Source organism: Rutidosis leptorrhynchoides, chromosome 3 (assembly GCF_046630445.1).
Source record: "Rutidosis leptorrhynchoides isolate AG116_Rl617_1_P2 chromosome 3, CSIRO_AGI_Rlap_v1, whole genome shotgun sequence".
NCBI classification, from domain to species: domain Eukaryota; kingdom Viridiplantae; phylum Streptophyta; class Magnoliopsida; order Asterales; family Asteraceae; genus Rutidosis; species Rutidosis leptorrhynchoides.
This window is the reverse complement of record NC_092335.1, coordinates 457,203,170-457,219,282: the sequence shown is the minus strand read 5'-3', so window position 1 is coordinate 457,219,282 and position 16,113 is coordinate 457,203,170. Positions and strand designations below refer to the sequence as shown.

Genomic DNA, 16,113 nt, shown 5'->3' with positions numbered 1-16,113 from the left:
TCATCGATGAACACAATAACGAATTTATCGAGATACGGTTTGCACACGCGGTTCATAAGATCCATGAACACCGCCGGTGCGTTAGTGAGACCAAATGGCATGACAAGGAATTCATAACTACCATAACGAGTTCGGAAAGCGGTTTTGGAGACATCTTCCCCCTTAACCCTCAATTGATGATAACCCGAGCGGAGATCGATTTTAGAATATACACAAGACCCTTGTAGTTGATCAAAGAGGTCATCGATGCGAGGAAGAGGATATCGGTTCTTAACCGTCAATTTATTTAGTTCACGATAATCAATGCACATTCGTAGGGATCCGTCTTTCTTTTTAACAAACAAAATCGGAGCGCCCCAAGGTGAATGGCTAGGTTGGATAAAACCACGATCAAGTAGTTCTTGGATTTGACTTTGAAATTCTTGCATTTCAGATGGAGCGAGTCTATATGGTGCACGTGCTACGGGTGCGGCTCCCGGAATAAGATCGATTTGGAATTCAACCGGTCGATGAGGCGGAAGACCCGGCAATTCGTCGGGAAATACATCGGAATAGTCACTAACAATTGGCACATCATCGATGTGCTTCTCATCGGACTCGACTTTCTTAACGTGAGCAAGGATCGCAAAACAACCCTTACGGAGTAGTTTTCTAACTTTAATACACGAAACGAGGTTGAGTCCGGTGCAACTCTTATCGCCATAGACGATCAAAGGTTCACCATTCTCGATAGGAATTCGGATTGCGTTAAGATCACAAAGAATGTGAGATTTCGTTTTGACTAACCAATTCATACCGATTATTACATCAAAGCTTCCTAGTTCCATGGGTATCAAGTCAATTTCAAATTCCTTACCCAAAATGTTTATCGTACACCCTCGGTAATATGTGTCGGCACTTAATAGTTTCCCGTCAGCCACTTCAATGGTATAAGAGGTATCTAATGGAAGAGGTGGAGTGCTAAAATAATGAGTCAAAGTCTTGGATACAAAGCATTTATCGGCACCCGAATCGAATAAACAGGAGACATAAGAATTGTTGAGAAGAAACGTACCCGTGACTAGTTCAGTGTCATCCCGGGCTTCCTCGGTGTTGATGTTGAAAGCTCGGCTGCGCGTGTTGGGGTTATCTTTCTTCTTTGGGCATGCATTTCTATAATGACCCGTTTGACCACATTCGTAACAAGTGCCCGTCTTTGGTGTATTGGGCCACTTTCGAGCAACGGGAGTGGCACTTTTACAATCGTTGGCCTTATGACCAACTCCTTGGCACCGGTGGCAAATTAACTTGCCACATTCACCAAAGTGATGTTTGTTGCATTTGTTGCAAAGAGGTAGGTTCCCGGCATAACACCTCTTGCCGTCGGAGGTGTAAGGCTTCTTAGCAAAGTTGTTGTTGCTTGATTGGGAGGGTTCCCACTTTCTTTTGTTGCCGCCCGATTTATCCTCGGCCTTAGGTGCCGGAACTACGATTTCGTCAACCGTTTCAATTAGTTGGCGAGCCATGTTCATAGCGGCTTGATGAGTAGTGGGTTTGGATGACATCACCCCTTGTTTGATGCTTTTTGGAAGACCGAGCATGTAGAGCTCAATCCTTTGAGATTCGGGGTTAACAAGATTAGGACACATCAAGGATAGTTCGGCGAAGCGTTGATTATAAGCTTTAAGATCGTTTCCGACCGCTTTCAAAGCTCTTAGTTCTTCCTCAAGCTTTCGGGTTTCTTCGCGCGGAAAATATTCAACAATCATCTTTTCCTTTAGATCGGCCCAAGAGAGGGCATGAGCTTCATCGGTACCCACCGATTGAACATAGGTGTTCCACCATGTTAGAGCAATTCCGGAGAAAGTGTGAGTGGAGTATTTGACCTTGTCTTGGTCCCGACAACCGCTTATGCTAAAGACGGCTTCCGTTTGCTCAAACCATCGGGTGAGCACGACCGGTCCCCCGGTTCCATCAAAAGTGTGAGGTTTGCACCCCATGAAAGCTTTATAGGAGCATCCCTCGTTTGAGTTTCCGGCTCCATTGTTGTTGTTGTTGTTGTTGTTGTTGTTGTTGTTGTTGTTGTTGTTGTTGTTGTTGTTGTTGTTGTTGTGGTTGTTATTATTATTGTTGTTGGATGAGTGACCGGCCATGGCCGCATCTACGGCGGTAGCTATCATCCGTTCGAGAGCTTGTTCGGGAGTTTCATTGCGGCGTACACGACGAGGAGCCATTGTTCCTTCAAGACACAAGAATATCATTGATTAGTATTCTCAATAATACTAACCGTGATATAGAATAAAGATAAAGAGAAGTTTTTCCTCGACTCGCCTTAAATTCTTTATGTCATAATGTCGGAACGTTCATATGAGTCACCGTAATATAATCCCGGAAATTATATTACCCTGATTCATATGTGCATTCGACATCATTTCATATAGTCAAGGTGGCGCATCAATCAAATTAAACAACGTGAGATTTAGATGAACTAAGAGTAGATATGAGTAGAAGCGTTCGAGTATAAATGCACAATTAGTCAAGTAATTCCTACTTCAAGTCTATATGCCGGTTGTAGTCTAGACTCACCAATGTACCCTATGACTCGAGGTTGACACTAATGAACTCTAAATCCCTACAACCAACGCTCTGATACCATCTGTAGCGACCCGACCAAATCGTCATTGACGGCGCCGTCTACTTAGGTCCCGTTACGTGGTCATAAGTCTTTAAAACAACGTTTGACCAAAAGATATGTCGCATTCATTTCAAATGTAAAGGTTGTTCAAGTTTACAAGAATAGTTCCACCACAAGTTACGATACAAAGTTTTAAGTACAAATGAAACTTATGCGACACAATTTAAAAGTATCCAAAAGACGCTCCATGTATGCATATATACTCGACATCCAATGCAAGTATCAAAATAATGAGTGGAAGCATGTATCATGTATCGTTCAAGGACCTGAGAAAAACATAGAAATCTGTCAACGAAAACGTTGGTGAAATCATAGGTTTAAGTAAGTAAGTACAAGTGAACCACAAGATTTGCATCAAAGAAATAATAGTAATACATTCCAAAAGTTTGTTTCACGAGCACCCAATTATCAAAGCTTAACATTCCATCCATTGTATACCCCATCCATAGTGCTAGAACAAACACTGATTCTCGAAAATATATTTCATCCGTAGACGGTAGCGAACCGTCAAAGATGAGGGTTGTCAACCCATATGGCCATATAACATAAGTTCTCGCTTACACCCGGCAAGTGTAACTAATGATAATCGAATTGAGGATTTTTGTTCTAAACTCGTATGTAGAATGTTTGTTTTCCCATTCTTGTGTTCACTTAGTTCAAAAGAATCGTTTACGTTTTCTCATCCCAAATATAAGTTCAAAAAGAGTAAAAGTGGGACTATGATCTCACCTTGAGTGCACGAGTAGTAAAGTACTTCGACAAGTAAACGTGTGCAAAGAACAATGCTAGTCTTGACCTAAACAATAGGTTTGTATCAATAACGGTAAACACGATAGGTCAAAGATGTTCAATTAGTCCTATGGCTCGTTACGACTCAATAATGTAGCATGTGAATCAAGTTGTCATGTTTCATGCAAGATACAAGTATAAAAGCATGTTAGAGCGATTGCACAACCATTTGGTTAAGTTTGATTAAAAGTCAAACTTGGTCAAAGTCAAAGTCAACGGGGTCGGGTCGGGTATCCGACAATTTTTATAAGTTATATAATCATATATGAGCATGTTGGCCAAGTTTCATGTTAATCGGAGGTCCGTAGCATAGCAAACATTTTTACGTCAAAAGACAACCCAAACAGCCAGTTTTAGTATAATGGGACGGCGTCCCAAATGGCTAGACGGCGTCCCACAATGAAGGGTGGGACGTCGTCCTGATATCCTAGACGGCGTCTAGGTTCAAAAGGTGGGACGGCGTCCCCAGTATCTGGACGGCGTCCTGATCGGTTCCCAGGCCCTGTTTGCTGTATTCCTCAAATGGACGAACCAAAACACAAACAATCACATTTTATGATCCGCAAACAATTAGAACATGTATTTTATATCATCGGAAAGCTCTTTCGACAAGGAACGCAACTAAGCACTTTTCATCAAGCAAAAACATCATATACTATAACCGAAATCCCGTCAACTGATCAATAGAGGTTTATTTTCAAGTTTCAAGTTTATCAATTGTAATTTAAGTTTCGGGAATCCAATTTATACATATGATATGCCGTTTTGAAGGTAATGAAACATGTAATACAACTAAACACTTATCAATAACATTAACAAGCATTCAACGCATCAAAAGTTCATTTTAAGAGTTGTCAACCCTAACCAAAAGTTCACAAAATCAATAATCGCGTTTATGAAGTTTCTTTAATCAATCTATATATCAAAATGAAGCTAATGATACTAGTAACACTTTTAAAACATGCACATTAACAATCTAATAACATTTGATCATCCAAAATCAAGGATTTAGCAAGAAATTTTCATAATGAACTAGTTACACCAAAAACAACAAATCGAGCATACAAATTACATACACGACATCACAATGAGCCATAGACACTAATTAACATACTTTTAAGTCAAGAACACAAATTTAAAGAAAACTAGTGTTTTAGAAATGTTACCCAAACGAGATGAAGTTGGTACCAAAACGAAGAGGATGAAGAGAGGATCACGAATATGTAATTTATTTTGTTGTAAGCCTCCTAGATCGAATTTAGATGATGATTGAATGAATTTGGAAATTGGGTGTGTTCTTGCTAGAGAGAAAGAGAGAGAGAGAGAGAGAGATATGGTTGAATGGTGGTGATTGGGGTAGACTAGGTGACCTAGTCAACTAGTTTGCCCTGTGTCAATTTTAGTCCCTCGAGTTTGTAGTCGGGTGCGGAAAATACCTAAACGGAATATTTTAAAACGCGTATTAACGGGAGATGTTATAAACATATAACGGAGTTTAAATTAGTATAACGGAAAAGAAAACGGAAAAAGGCTGGATGTTACAATATCTAACAAAATTACAAACTAATGGAGCCTATATGACTACCCCATATTCACGTGAATGATGAGTACCACAAACACATTCACTTTGCAATTTTCTTGAATCAAATTACTCTCTCTCAAGTGTTCTTCCTTTGTTCTAAGTGTTCTTCATCATCTTCATCAAAATATAGCTCAATCTAGTTCATAAATCCATACATAAACCAAGATACAAAACAACTACTCAAGAACACACCAACAACACTTCCAAGTTTGCTAGCTTACTTTCAATCTTGCAAATCCATTTCAAGTGATCATCCAACCTCAAGAAATCTTTCTTATTTACAGTAAGATATCTCTCTAATACAAGGTAGTACTCATATTCAAACTTTGATTCAATTTCTATAACTGTAACAATCTTATTTCGAGTGAAAATCTTACTTGAACTTGTTTTCGTGTCATGATTTTGCTTCAAGAACTTTCAAGCCATCCAAGGATCCTTTGAAGCTAGATCTATTTTTCTCATTTCCAATAGGTTTATCCACAAAACTTGAGGTAGTAATGATGTTCATAACATCATTCGAATCATATATATAAAACTATCTTATTCGAAGGTTTAAACTTGTAATCACTAGAACATAGTTTAGTTAATTCTAAACTTGTTCGCAAACAAAAGTTAATCCTTCTAAATTGAATTTTAAAATCAACTAGACACATGTTCTATATCTATATGATATGCTAACTTAATGATTTAAAACCTGAAAACAAGAAAAACAACGTAAAACCGGATATACGCCGTCGTAGTAACACCGCGGGCTGTTTTGGGTTAGTTAATTAAAAACTATGATAAACTTTGATTTAAAAGTTGTTCTTATGGGAAAATAATTTTTCTTATGAACATGAAACTATATCCAAAAATCATGGTTAAACTCAAAGTGAAAGTATGTTTTTCAAAATGGTCATCAAGACGTCGTTCTTTCGACTGAAATGACTACATCTTATAATATTGACTTGTAACCTGTATTTCTGACTATAAACTTATACTTTTTCTATTTAGATTCATAAACTTAAGTTCAATATGAAACCATAGCAACTTGAGTCACTCAAAACGGATTTAAAACGAAGAAGTTATGGGTAAAACAAGATTGGATAATTTTGCTTGTAACAAATCTATATTAATCATATCCTAGCTAACTTATATTGTATTGTACATGTATTCTAATATATTATGTAATCTTGGAATACCATAGACACGTATACAAATGTTTTGACATATCATATCGACCATGTATATATATTATTTGGAACAACCATAGACACTCTATATGCAGTAATATTTGAGTTAGCTATACAGGGTTGAGGTTGATTCCAAAAATATATATACTTTGAGTTGTGATCTAGCCTGAGACGTGTATACACTGGGTCATGGATTGATTCAAGATAATATATATAGATTTATTTCTGTACATCTAACTGTGGACAACTAGTTGTAGGTTACTAACGAGGACAGCTGACTTAATAAACTTAAAAAAGTAAAACGTATTAAAAATGTTGTAAATTTATTTTGAACATACTTTGATATATATGTACATATTTATTATAGGTTCGTGAATCGACCAGTGGCCAAGTCTTACTTCCCGACGAAGTAAAAATCTGTGAAAGTGAGTTATAGTCCCACTTTTAAAATCTAATATTTTTGGGATGAGAATACATGCAGTTTTATAAATGTTTTACGAAATAGACACAAGTAATTGAAACTACATTATATGCGTGAATGATCGAAGCCGAATATGCCCATTTTGCTTGGTAGCCTAAGAATTAGTAAACCGATCTACTAATTAACGTGAATCCTAAAGATAGATCTATTGGTCCTAACGAACCCCATCCAAAGTACCGGATGCTTTAGTACTTTGAATTCGTTTTTATCATGTCCGAAGGATTTTTCGGAATGATAGGGGATATTCTTATATGCATCTAATTAATGTCGGTTACCAGGTGTTCACCATATGAATGATTTTTATCTCTATGTATGGGATGTATATTGAAATATGAAATCTTGTGGTCTATTATTACGATTTGATAAATATATAGGTTAAACCTATAACTCACCAACATTTTTGTTGACATTCAAAGCATGTTTATTCTCAGGTGATTATTAAGAGCTTCCGTTGTTGCATGCTAAAATATGGACAAGATTTGGTGTCAGCATGCTTGTATAATATTGTTTAAAACTGCATTCGAGAATTACTTTGTTGTAACATATTAATATTGTAAACCAGTATGTATTGGTAGTGTGTAAGTGTGATATTTTTAGATTATCATTTCTTGATAATCTAGGTGGTGTCCTTTTAATCTTGTCGATAAAATAAAGGTTATGGTTTGTTTTAAAAACGAATGCAGTCTTTGAAAAACGTCTCATATAGAGGTTAAAACCTCGCAAAGAGATCAATTAATATGAAACGTTTATAATCGATATGAACGGGACATTTCATGAGGACCCTGTGAATATCAAAGAATCGGCTGCTAATCATTTCGAAAAACTTTTCAGCGAAGTAGTCGGGGACAGGCCTGAACTTGAAGGGCTGTCATATGCAGCGATTTCAGATGTTGAATCTGCAGAACTCGAGATCCCTTTTACCGAAACAGAAATATGGCAAGCGATTAAATGTTGTGGGAGCTCCAAAGCTCCTGGGCCCGATGGTTTTAATTTTGGCTTCTTTAAAAAATATTGGACTATTATCAAAGGGGACCTTATTGAAGCTATTAATTGGTTTTGGGTCTATGGCGAATTTTCCAGGGGGTTCAATGCTTCGTTTGTTTCCCTTATCCCCAAAAATTCGGATCCTTTATCTTTTAGTGATTATCATCCTATTAGTCTTATTAGTAGCTACTATAAGATTATAGCGAAGATGTTATCACTTAGGATTAGGAAAGTGGTACCACGTCTTATTGGTTCGGAGCAAAGTGCTTTTATTGGTGGGAGATTCATTCTTGATGGTGTTCTAGTGGCAAATGAAGTCATTGATGATCTTAAGAGAAACAAAAATCACGGTTTAATTTTTAAGGTGGATTTCGAAAAGGCGTTTGACTCGATAAATTTGAAATGTCTTAATGATTTCATGAGTTGCATGGGTTTCGGGGTAAAATGGCGAACGTGGATCTCTTCATGTTTACAATCGGCTTCGATTTCGATTCTTATCAACGGCTCCCCGTCTCGTGAATTTTACTTGAAAAGGGGGGTTAGACAAGGTGACCCTCTCTCACCTTTTCTTTTTATTATCGCGGCGGAAGGACTTAATATTCTAACCAAATTAGCGGTCGAAAAAGGTATGTATAAAGGTGTGGAAGTGGGTAAAGATAAGGTCGTTGTCTCTCATTTACAATACGCGGATGACACCATTTTCTTTGGTGAATAGAGTAGACGTAATGTTCGTAATCTAATGTACTTATTGGAGTGTTTCAAAAAGGCATCGGGTTTAAAAGTTAATTATCATAAAAGTAATCTTTACGGTGTGGGTATTAATAATAACATTGTCGAGGAGCTTGCGACTTGGTGTTCGTATCAAGCGGGCAATCTTCCATTCATGTACTTGGGACTTCCCGTGGGTAGTAAGATGAAGAAAGTGAATGATTGGTCCCCAGTTATTGAGAAATTCAACAATCGGTTAGCGGAATGGAGATCTAAAACGGTGTCTTTTGGTGGTCGTTTAACTCTTTTTAAATCCGTTCTCTCTCTAGTTTGCCTCTTTACTATTTCTCGCTTTTTCGGGCCCCTCCTTGTGTGCTAAAAATTTTAGAGAGTGTGAGACGTCATTTCTTTTGGGGCGGGTCGGGTTCTAATTCAAAAATGTCTTGGGTTAAATGGGATACAATCCTTCTTCCTCACGAAGAAGGAGGCTTAAACATTATGTCTCTTAAATCAAAAAAACTTGCTCTTCTTTGTAAGTGGTGGTGGAGGTTTAAAACCGAAACCAACACTTTGTGGATCACCGTGATTCGTAGTATTTATGGTTCTAATGGTGGGCTTGTGCTTGGTGACGGGCTTGCCCGTAATTCAAACGCGAGTCTATGGTCTTCTATTTGTGATGCAGGAAAAAGTGTGGATGATTTAGGGATTAATTTCTCTAATTCGTTCACTCGCAAGATTGGGAATGTGGGCGAATACTCGTTTTTTGGATGACTTGTGGGTTGGGGATACTTGTCTCAAAAACAAGTACAATAGATTGTATCGCTTGGAGAGTAACAAAAATGCATCGGTTCGAGATAGGCTTACAGGTTCGGATGAAGGTACAGCGGGCTGTTGGGCCTGGTCCAGGGAATTAATGGGCCGGACTGCAGCTCAATTCATTGAATTACAAAGTCTGGTTCAGCAATGTTTTCTAGATCGAGATAAAGATGACGGCTGGGAGTGGACCTTCGACACACAAAATGGATTCACAGTTAAGAAATTATCACAGATAATTGACGGTGTAATATTGGGAAGGGAGAATAACAACGTTGAATCTTTACGTAACCGCCTAGTTCCAAAAAAAAAAAAATTGAAGTCTTTATATGGCGAGCTAGGAGGGGGCGGATTCCGGTTCGGGTTGAATTAGATAAAAGAGGTATTGATTTACATAGCTTGAGGTGTCCAGTTTGAAATGGAGATATCGAGACGGTTGAACACATCCTCTTCACTTGTAATTTTGCTAAAGAGGTTTGGCTCAAAGTTCTCAAATGGTGGGGTTACGGCTCGAGTATTTTCGGGTATGAAGACATCTTCTTGGGAACATTCGGCAAGCCGTTTGTTGGATTATTTGCTACTTGGTTTGGAAGAATAGGAATTCTAAAGTTTTCAAGAACAAGGCTTCGACGATTCCCTCGTTGTTAATGAAAATTCAAACTCTATCCTTCGATTAGATCTCAAGAAGGCACAAAAAACATAAGATGGATTGGCACTCTTGGTTTAATAATCCTTAGTTATTTATATTACAACCTTTGTAATTTGGTATATTGTTTGTATCGTTTATATTGTTTAGTTCTTCGTGATTGTTTGTAAGCATACGCACTACCATTGTAACCTTTCGTGATTAATATAATTCTACTTGCTTTTCAATTTTTTTTTTGTTTTGAAAAAATGATTATTTGTGATTCATCAAGAGGTAAACATGAAATGAATATGCGTCACGACTCTAGCAAACACAAATCGTGTAATCAAAGTCCATTATCTATTATTAGGAAAATTGAGAACATGGAAAAAATGGACCAAGCTAGCAATTCAATGGTAGGGATAAGTCAAGGATTGAGTAATCTTAAAATCAATCAAAATCAATGATCAAAATGCTAATGAGAATAACATTCTCAAAAAGACTTTGTATTAATGAAATGTTTTTCTCACAAATGCAAAATTGTTTTTGAAAAATGATTTTAAAAGATTAGTGAAGGAAGCTTACTTGCATTAGGATTGTGTGTTTATGTGAAATTATGTATTGCATGCTAAATACTAGATTGATGCGTTTTGTGTATACTATGTTTATGATTGAATATATATATATATATTATATATATATATATATATATATATATATATATATATATATATATATATATATATATATATATATATATATATATATATATATATATATTATATTATGTGTCATTGATGATTAAACATCGGGAGGATGTAATCATTCAATGTTAGGAAAAGAAAACTTGTCCTCAAGTATTCTATAAAACCTAAGAATCGTCAAAACGCGCTCAAAGAAAGAAGAAGTGAAGAAATTGGTGATCAGAAGAATCCACGGCAGCATCACGGCTGACCGTATACCCGACCGCAGACTCCTGTCCTGTACGTGTGAAAATTCCTGCACAGCTAACACCACGATCGACCGTACTTCAAACGTGCATGGTCTGATTCTGTTTTTAAATTAAATAAAACCCTCACTTTTACTTCACTCCCACTCACTTCAAAAACACGCACATTGCACACAGCTGAGGAGATCGACTGCACGAAGAAGAACGCTCATTCCTTCAATCTCAATTCCTACTTTCGGTATGATTAACCCTTGCTTTCCTAGCATTCAATTGTGTTTGTATGATGAACTAAAGTTTTGAAGAAACCCTAACTAGAATGAATCAAAACTCAAATTGATGCAAACAATCAAAATTGTTCTTGAAGAACAATTTAGAAACGATTGTAGTAGTAATTGTAGTATATCCATGCATTGATTTAACTTTGGACAATTCTAGGGTTCATTATACATCTAGGTGAGATTTTCATAGAAACATTGTTCATATGATATAAACAACATTGTTTCAAATTGAGTGTGATAATGTTAGATGTCAAAACATGTGTTGATGATGATCTCAAAAGTCTAGAAAACATATGAACTTTGTGAAAATCGTAATCTAGTTGCAAACTCATTGACACTAATGAAGAGTGAAAATGTGAAGAATATTAACATCAAAACATCTAAGTATTAATGATAATTCAAGTTTGCAAAACTTGTTGCCTACAATTGAATTATACACTTTGAATTAATTTGAAGTATCATTGTGTAGAAAATGGCGAGAGGAAATGGCAAGACCGTTGTAGCAAAAAGAAAAGACTCATATGATCCACCATCTGATCTTAAAGAGAGAATTGCCTACAACGTTGAATTTCTGACAAACAGAAAAATTGCTGAAGGAAGAGTTGCTCACACTGAAATGCCTGAACCGGTAAGGCAGTTTGAAAGACTCAAATGGAAATCCTTTCTCACTCTAAACGGTCCTATCCATCCCTCACTCATTCAAGAATTTTATGCTAAATTCAATTTTGTGAATGATGAAGTATTCTTCAATCTTCTGGGTGTTAATTATCGTTATTCACTCAAGGATTTCGGGATCATGCTGGATGTTCCCACTGAGGGAGAAAAATTCTACAATAGGTAACATGATCTTTCAAATCTTCCTGACTTCATTTCAGACAAAACTCCTCTAATCGATACACTGTGCAAGGATGATGCTCCAAGAGCTGAAATTGAGAAATCTGGTGTACAAGGAAAACACCTTCGTCATGAGTATGACACCTGGAACAAAATCATCATCCACAACATCTATTGCAAATCTGGTAATCACTCAAATGTCCATGACACTCAATTTGCTCTGATGTGGTGCTTAGAAAATGACATCAAAGTAAACATGGCCTATCTCATGGCATCAAGGATGAATGGAACTATTACGGAAACCACTCGTTCATTGCCCTACGGACTACATCTCAATAAAATGTTTGATTATTTGGGTGTCACAAGTGATAACTTCCATCAACCTATACTTGCCATATTCAAAGGACCAAAAACCTCAGAAGTAACCACCCGAAAACAAAAAAGAACGACAAATGAAGCAGGGACCAGTAGAGAAAATACTGGGATACCTGACAGTGAATACGAAGAAGTTGATGAACAAATTTAAGAATTAAGAGTGATGGCAAAGATGGACAAAATCTACAAGGAACAAATCAAGAATCTCAAGAAGGAGTCAAAAATCGTGAAGATAATGAAAGGGGTAATGAAGAAGTTAACTTGCAAGACAAGTGATACGGAGGATAAAAATTCGAGTGCGTCAATCTAAGAAATTCCTGAAGTAGAACAATTAGGTTGTGGAATGTGTAAGACGATTATGCTATGAGTCTATGGTTGAATGTATACATAATGCATTTGAATACTGTAATGTCTTAATCTTACTCAAAAATATGAAAGATTAAAATACCTGAAAATGTGTTGCAGATAACTTGCGAACGTAGGCACGGCTGATCGTGAGGGTGACCGCAGATTGACTGCGACCGCAGATTGACTGCAATTCATGCAAGTTTCATTAAATGCACACCAATAGCAAATCAATATCACTATCTTACAAACAATATCCAAAAGCAATCAAATTTAACTCCAACTTTAAAATTCTTGAACAAAACAATTACTCAAAATGGATGGAAACCCTTTACTCAAGATTCTTTAAATTGAGAATTCTCAAAGAACATCTTGCACCCCAAAGTAATGAGCTCTTCAAAACCCTTTATCTTCTCAAATTCCAAACATCACTCAAATCTCAAAATGATAAAAGTTCTCAACAAACTTCGATGTGATGAAAAGAATAACACTCAAGATGATTCAAGACACATCCAAGAAGAACATGAAGTGTTCTATAACTATCCTACTCTTCAAAGTGAGTTTGACAAAATTGGATGGGGATCTTTTCTTTCACTTAAAACCTACACATTTCCTTCGCTTGTCAAGCAATTCTATTCAAAGTTTGAATTTACCTCTGACCGAAGGGTAAAATTCACTCTGCTTGATCAAGACCATGTGATGACACTTAAGCTATTTGGCTACATCCTTAGAGTGCCAACAAAAGGGGCTGAGCTCTATGATACGAAAAATCATATACAACTCCTTCCCAAGTTCATTCCAAGAAGAGCACTAACCTCACTCTTCATTGATCCAGAACTAAAACTAAGTACTCTCTGTCAAGAAGGAGTTTTTGACAATGACATTCGACCAGAGTATGGGACATGCAAAATGATCATAAGTCACAACATATTCTTCAGAAAAGAAGATGATGATAAAGTATCCATGACTGAACTTGGACTCATGTGGTGCTTAACCAAGTCCATACAAGTAAATCTTGCCTACATAATGGCTTCCTGGATCCAAGATCTTAAACAAGATCCTATGCAACCCTATCCCTATGGTCGCCGCTTGATGCTTCTGTTCAAGCATCTCAACGTACTGAACTTCACATCTCCCTCAGGAACCAAATGCATCATCACCCATGCTTAATTCCATAAAGAGCTGCTTTCAAGAATATTAGGATAAAAGTCATTGTTGTACCTCCATGCATATTTTCATATATGCATAACTATGTTTCATGCTTGCTTTGAATAAAATGTATGCTTGTTATGTTTTAATAAATGTTTTTACAACGTGCACAATTTAAGGGGGAGCTTTGTTCTAAGGGCGAGCTTTAGTTCTAGGGGGAGCTAACCTTTCTACTTCGACCAAAGGGGGAGAAAGATAGATACAAGTGATTGTTAACACTTGCGTATTTATAGCAAAATGTCCCTCATCACTTGTATATTTGTCATCATCAAAAAGGGGGAGAATGTTGGTTGAATGTTGGTTAATGAACTAAACGACAAACTTAAGTATGATTAACCAAAGAATATGTTTTGATGATGACACATACATATGCATAAGTGATGACTGACATCTTAACATAAAACACACAAGGTCACTAATCCATACTTTGTCTTGCAAATGACCAAGTCGAACATAGCTTAAAGAATGAAATTAAAAGATCAGCTAAATACACGGTCAAGGTACGGTCGACCGCACAGCCAGCCGTAGAACCACAAACTGAATTGAAACACAGTTTTGTGAAAACAAGTTGCACGGTCGCCACCACGGTCAACCGCAGTGCGACCGCAGTTTTCTCTGTTACCAATTTTGACCAAATAAAGTTTGACTAGTTTCTCACATCTATAATTCATAAAACCTTTCTCAACATGCTTAGAATAGATGCCTTCTCCATACTCAATTGAGTTTTGGTCATAAAAACACTAAATGTGGTTAATTATGCCTAATGACATCTTAATGACAAATTAACCAAGATTAGGCTTAACACATAAGTGTTAAATAATAACTTGTGATCTTAAATCTTATCTAGACATCTTTAGTATGATCATCAAGTACCAACACACTTAAGCCAATGTCACTAGAACAATAATTGATATTCAAAATGACTTAGTGATTAATTAAGGGTAAATGAGGAACAATGCACTCAAGTGTAACTAGTAAAGACTTGTAATCCTAAAATACACTTAGATACATTTTAGGATGGTCACCAAGTCCCAACTAGAGATTGCTCTTACCTTGTGCATGTGTTGGACATTAATGTGTGCTTACACATTAATCATGCAATATGTTATATTGCAAGTAAGCTTGCTAAAAGCTTAAATTACAAGTTGTGCAAATATCTATATGACTGATCTTATAGTAACTATCTCTTGCTATGTGTGAGTATTACTTGCTACTTGCTAATATGTTTAATACTCATAAATTTATCAACTTGATTAACATGCTTGCTATGTGCTTACTAGTTAGGATTCAAGTAACTAGTCTACTCCAACAAATTAAGTGTAAAATGGTTCACAATGAAATTATAGTCAATTGTCTATTTGGTCTAAGTAACTAAGTGTGATTGCTTATTCAAGAATGATTTAACTTTGATGTCTCTAGATACTTCATGATTATCTCTTAAAGATATCATTAAATTGATCTCTACCTAAACCCAAATGGAACATGATTTGTTATTAATTGAAACTAGGAAGTTAATGACACATTGACTAGTCTTTAGAATTGAACCAAATGCATTAAAGTGACTAACTAAGTCTTGACCAAACTGAGATTTCCCAAAATATCAATCAAGACACTTCTCCAAGAATGTTGGGTTTACCACTAATGGAGTGTTATGTCACTTTCATGCAATAAGACCAAATCTCACACACTTAATGCATATAGTACTTGTATATGATGTTTGGTTTCTTTTGCAGGTGCTAGAAGGAGTAAATGTGCCAAAATGTGGTGTTCAAATTTGAGTCAAACGGCTATACAACGGATACTAAATTTAGACTGGAGCACGCAAGGTCGAACCACGGTCGACCGTGTAGGCAACTGTGTGTCAACAGCTACTTTTTGAATCCCATTATAAAAAGCAAGCATTAAAGAGCATTTGAACCTGACCCTCTTGCATATTTCAAAGACTTATTTCCAGAGATCACAAGAGCTTTAACTACTACTCAAATGTGATCAAGCAAGAGAAGATTCTATGATCTTATAGATATAGAATTTGGTTGTTGTAAACTTACTAATCAAAATCATTAATCTTGTGAGTTTACTTAGTGTAATGTATGTCCTAGTATTGTCTTAGGATCATCATTACAAAGTGTATAAGTCTTGTAACTTCAATTAGTAGAAGCATAGGCTAGCTTAGTGATCTACTTCCTTAAAGGGACTTAGGAAGTTGATTAATCTGTAACACCGACCATTTTTTTTAAACACAGCGGAAGACTTTATTAACAAACACAATATAAGTCACGTCATTACATTAATCTG

The 16,113-nt window shown here is 36.5% G+C and overlaps 1 protein-coding gene across 1 annotated transcript; it reads left to right on the top strand.

The window, feature by feature from the left end:
- Positions 1–8,421: 8,421 nt before the first annotated feature.
- Positions 8,422–9,161, top strand: LOC139901591 (uncharacterized). Its single transcript, XM_071884285.1, has 2 exons — positions 8,422–8,645; positions 8,720–9,161. The coding sequence occupies exons 1-2, from the start codon at positions 8,422–8,424 to the stop codon at positions 9,159–9,161; spliced, it is 666 nt and encodes a 221-aa protein (XP_071740386.1).
- Positions 9,162–16,113: the final 6,952 nt, after the last annotated feature.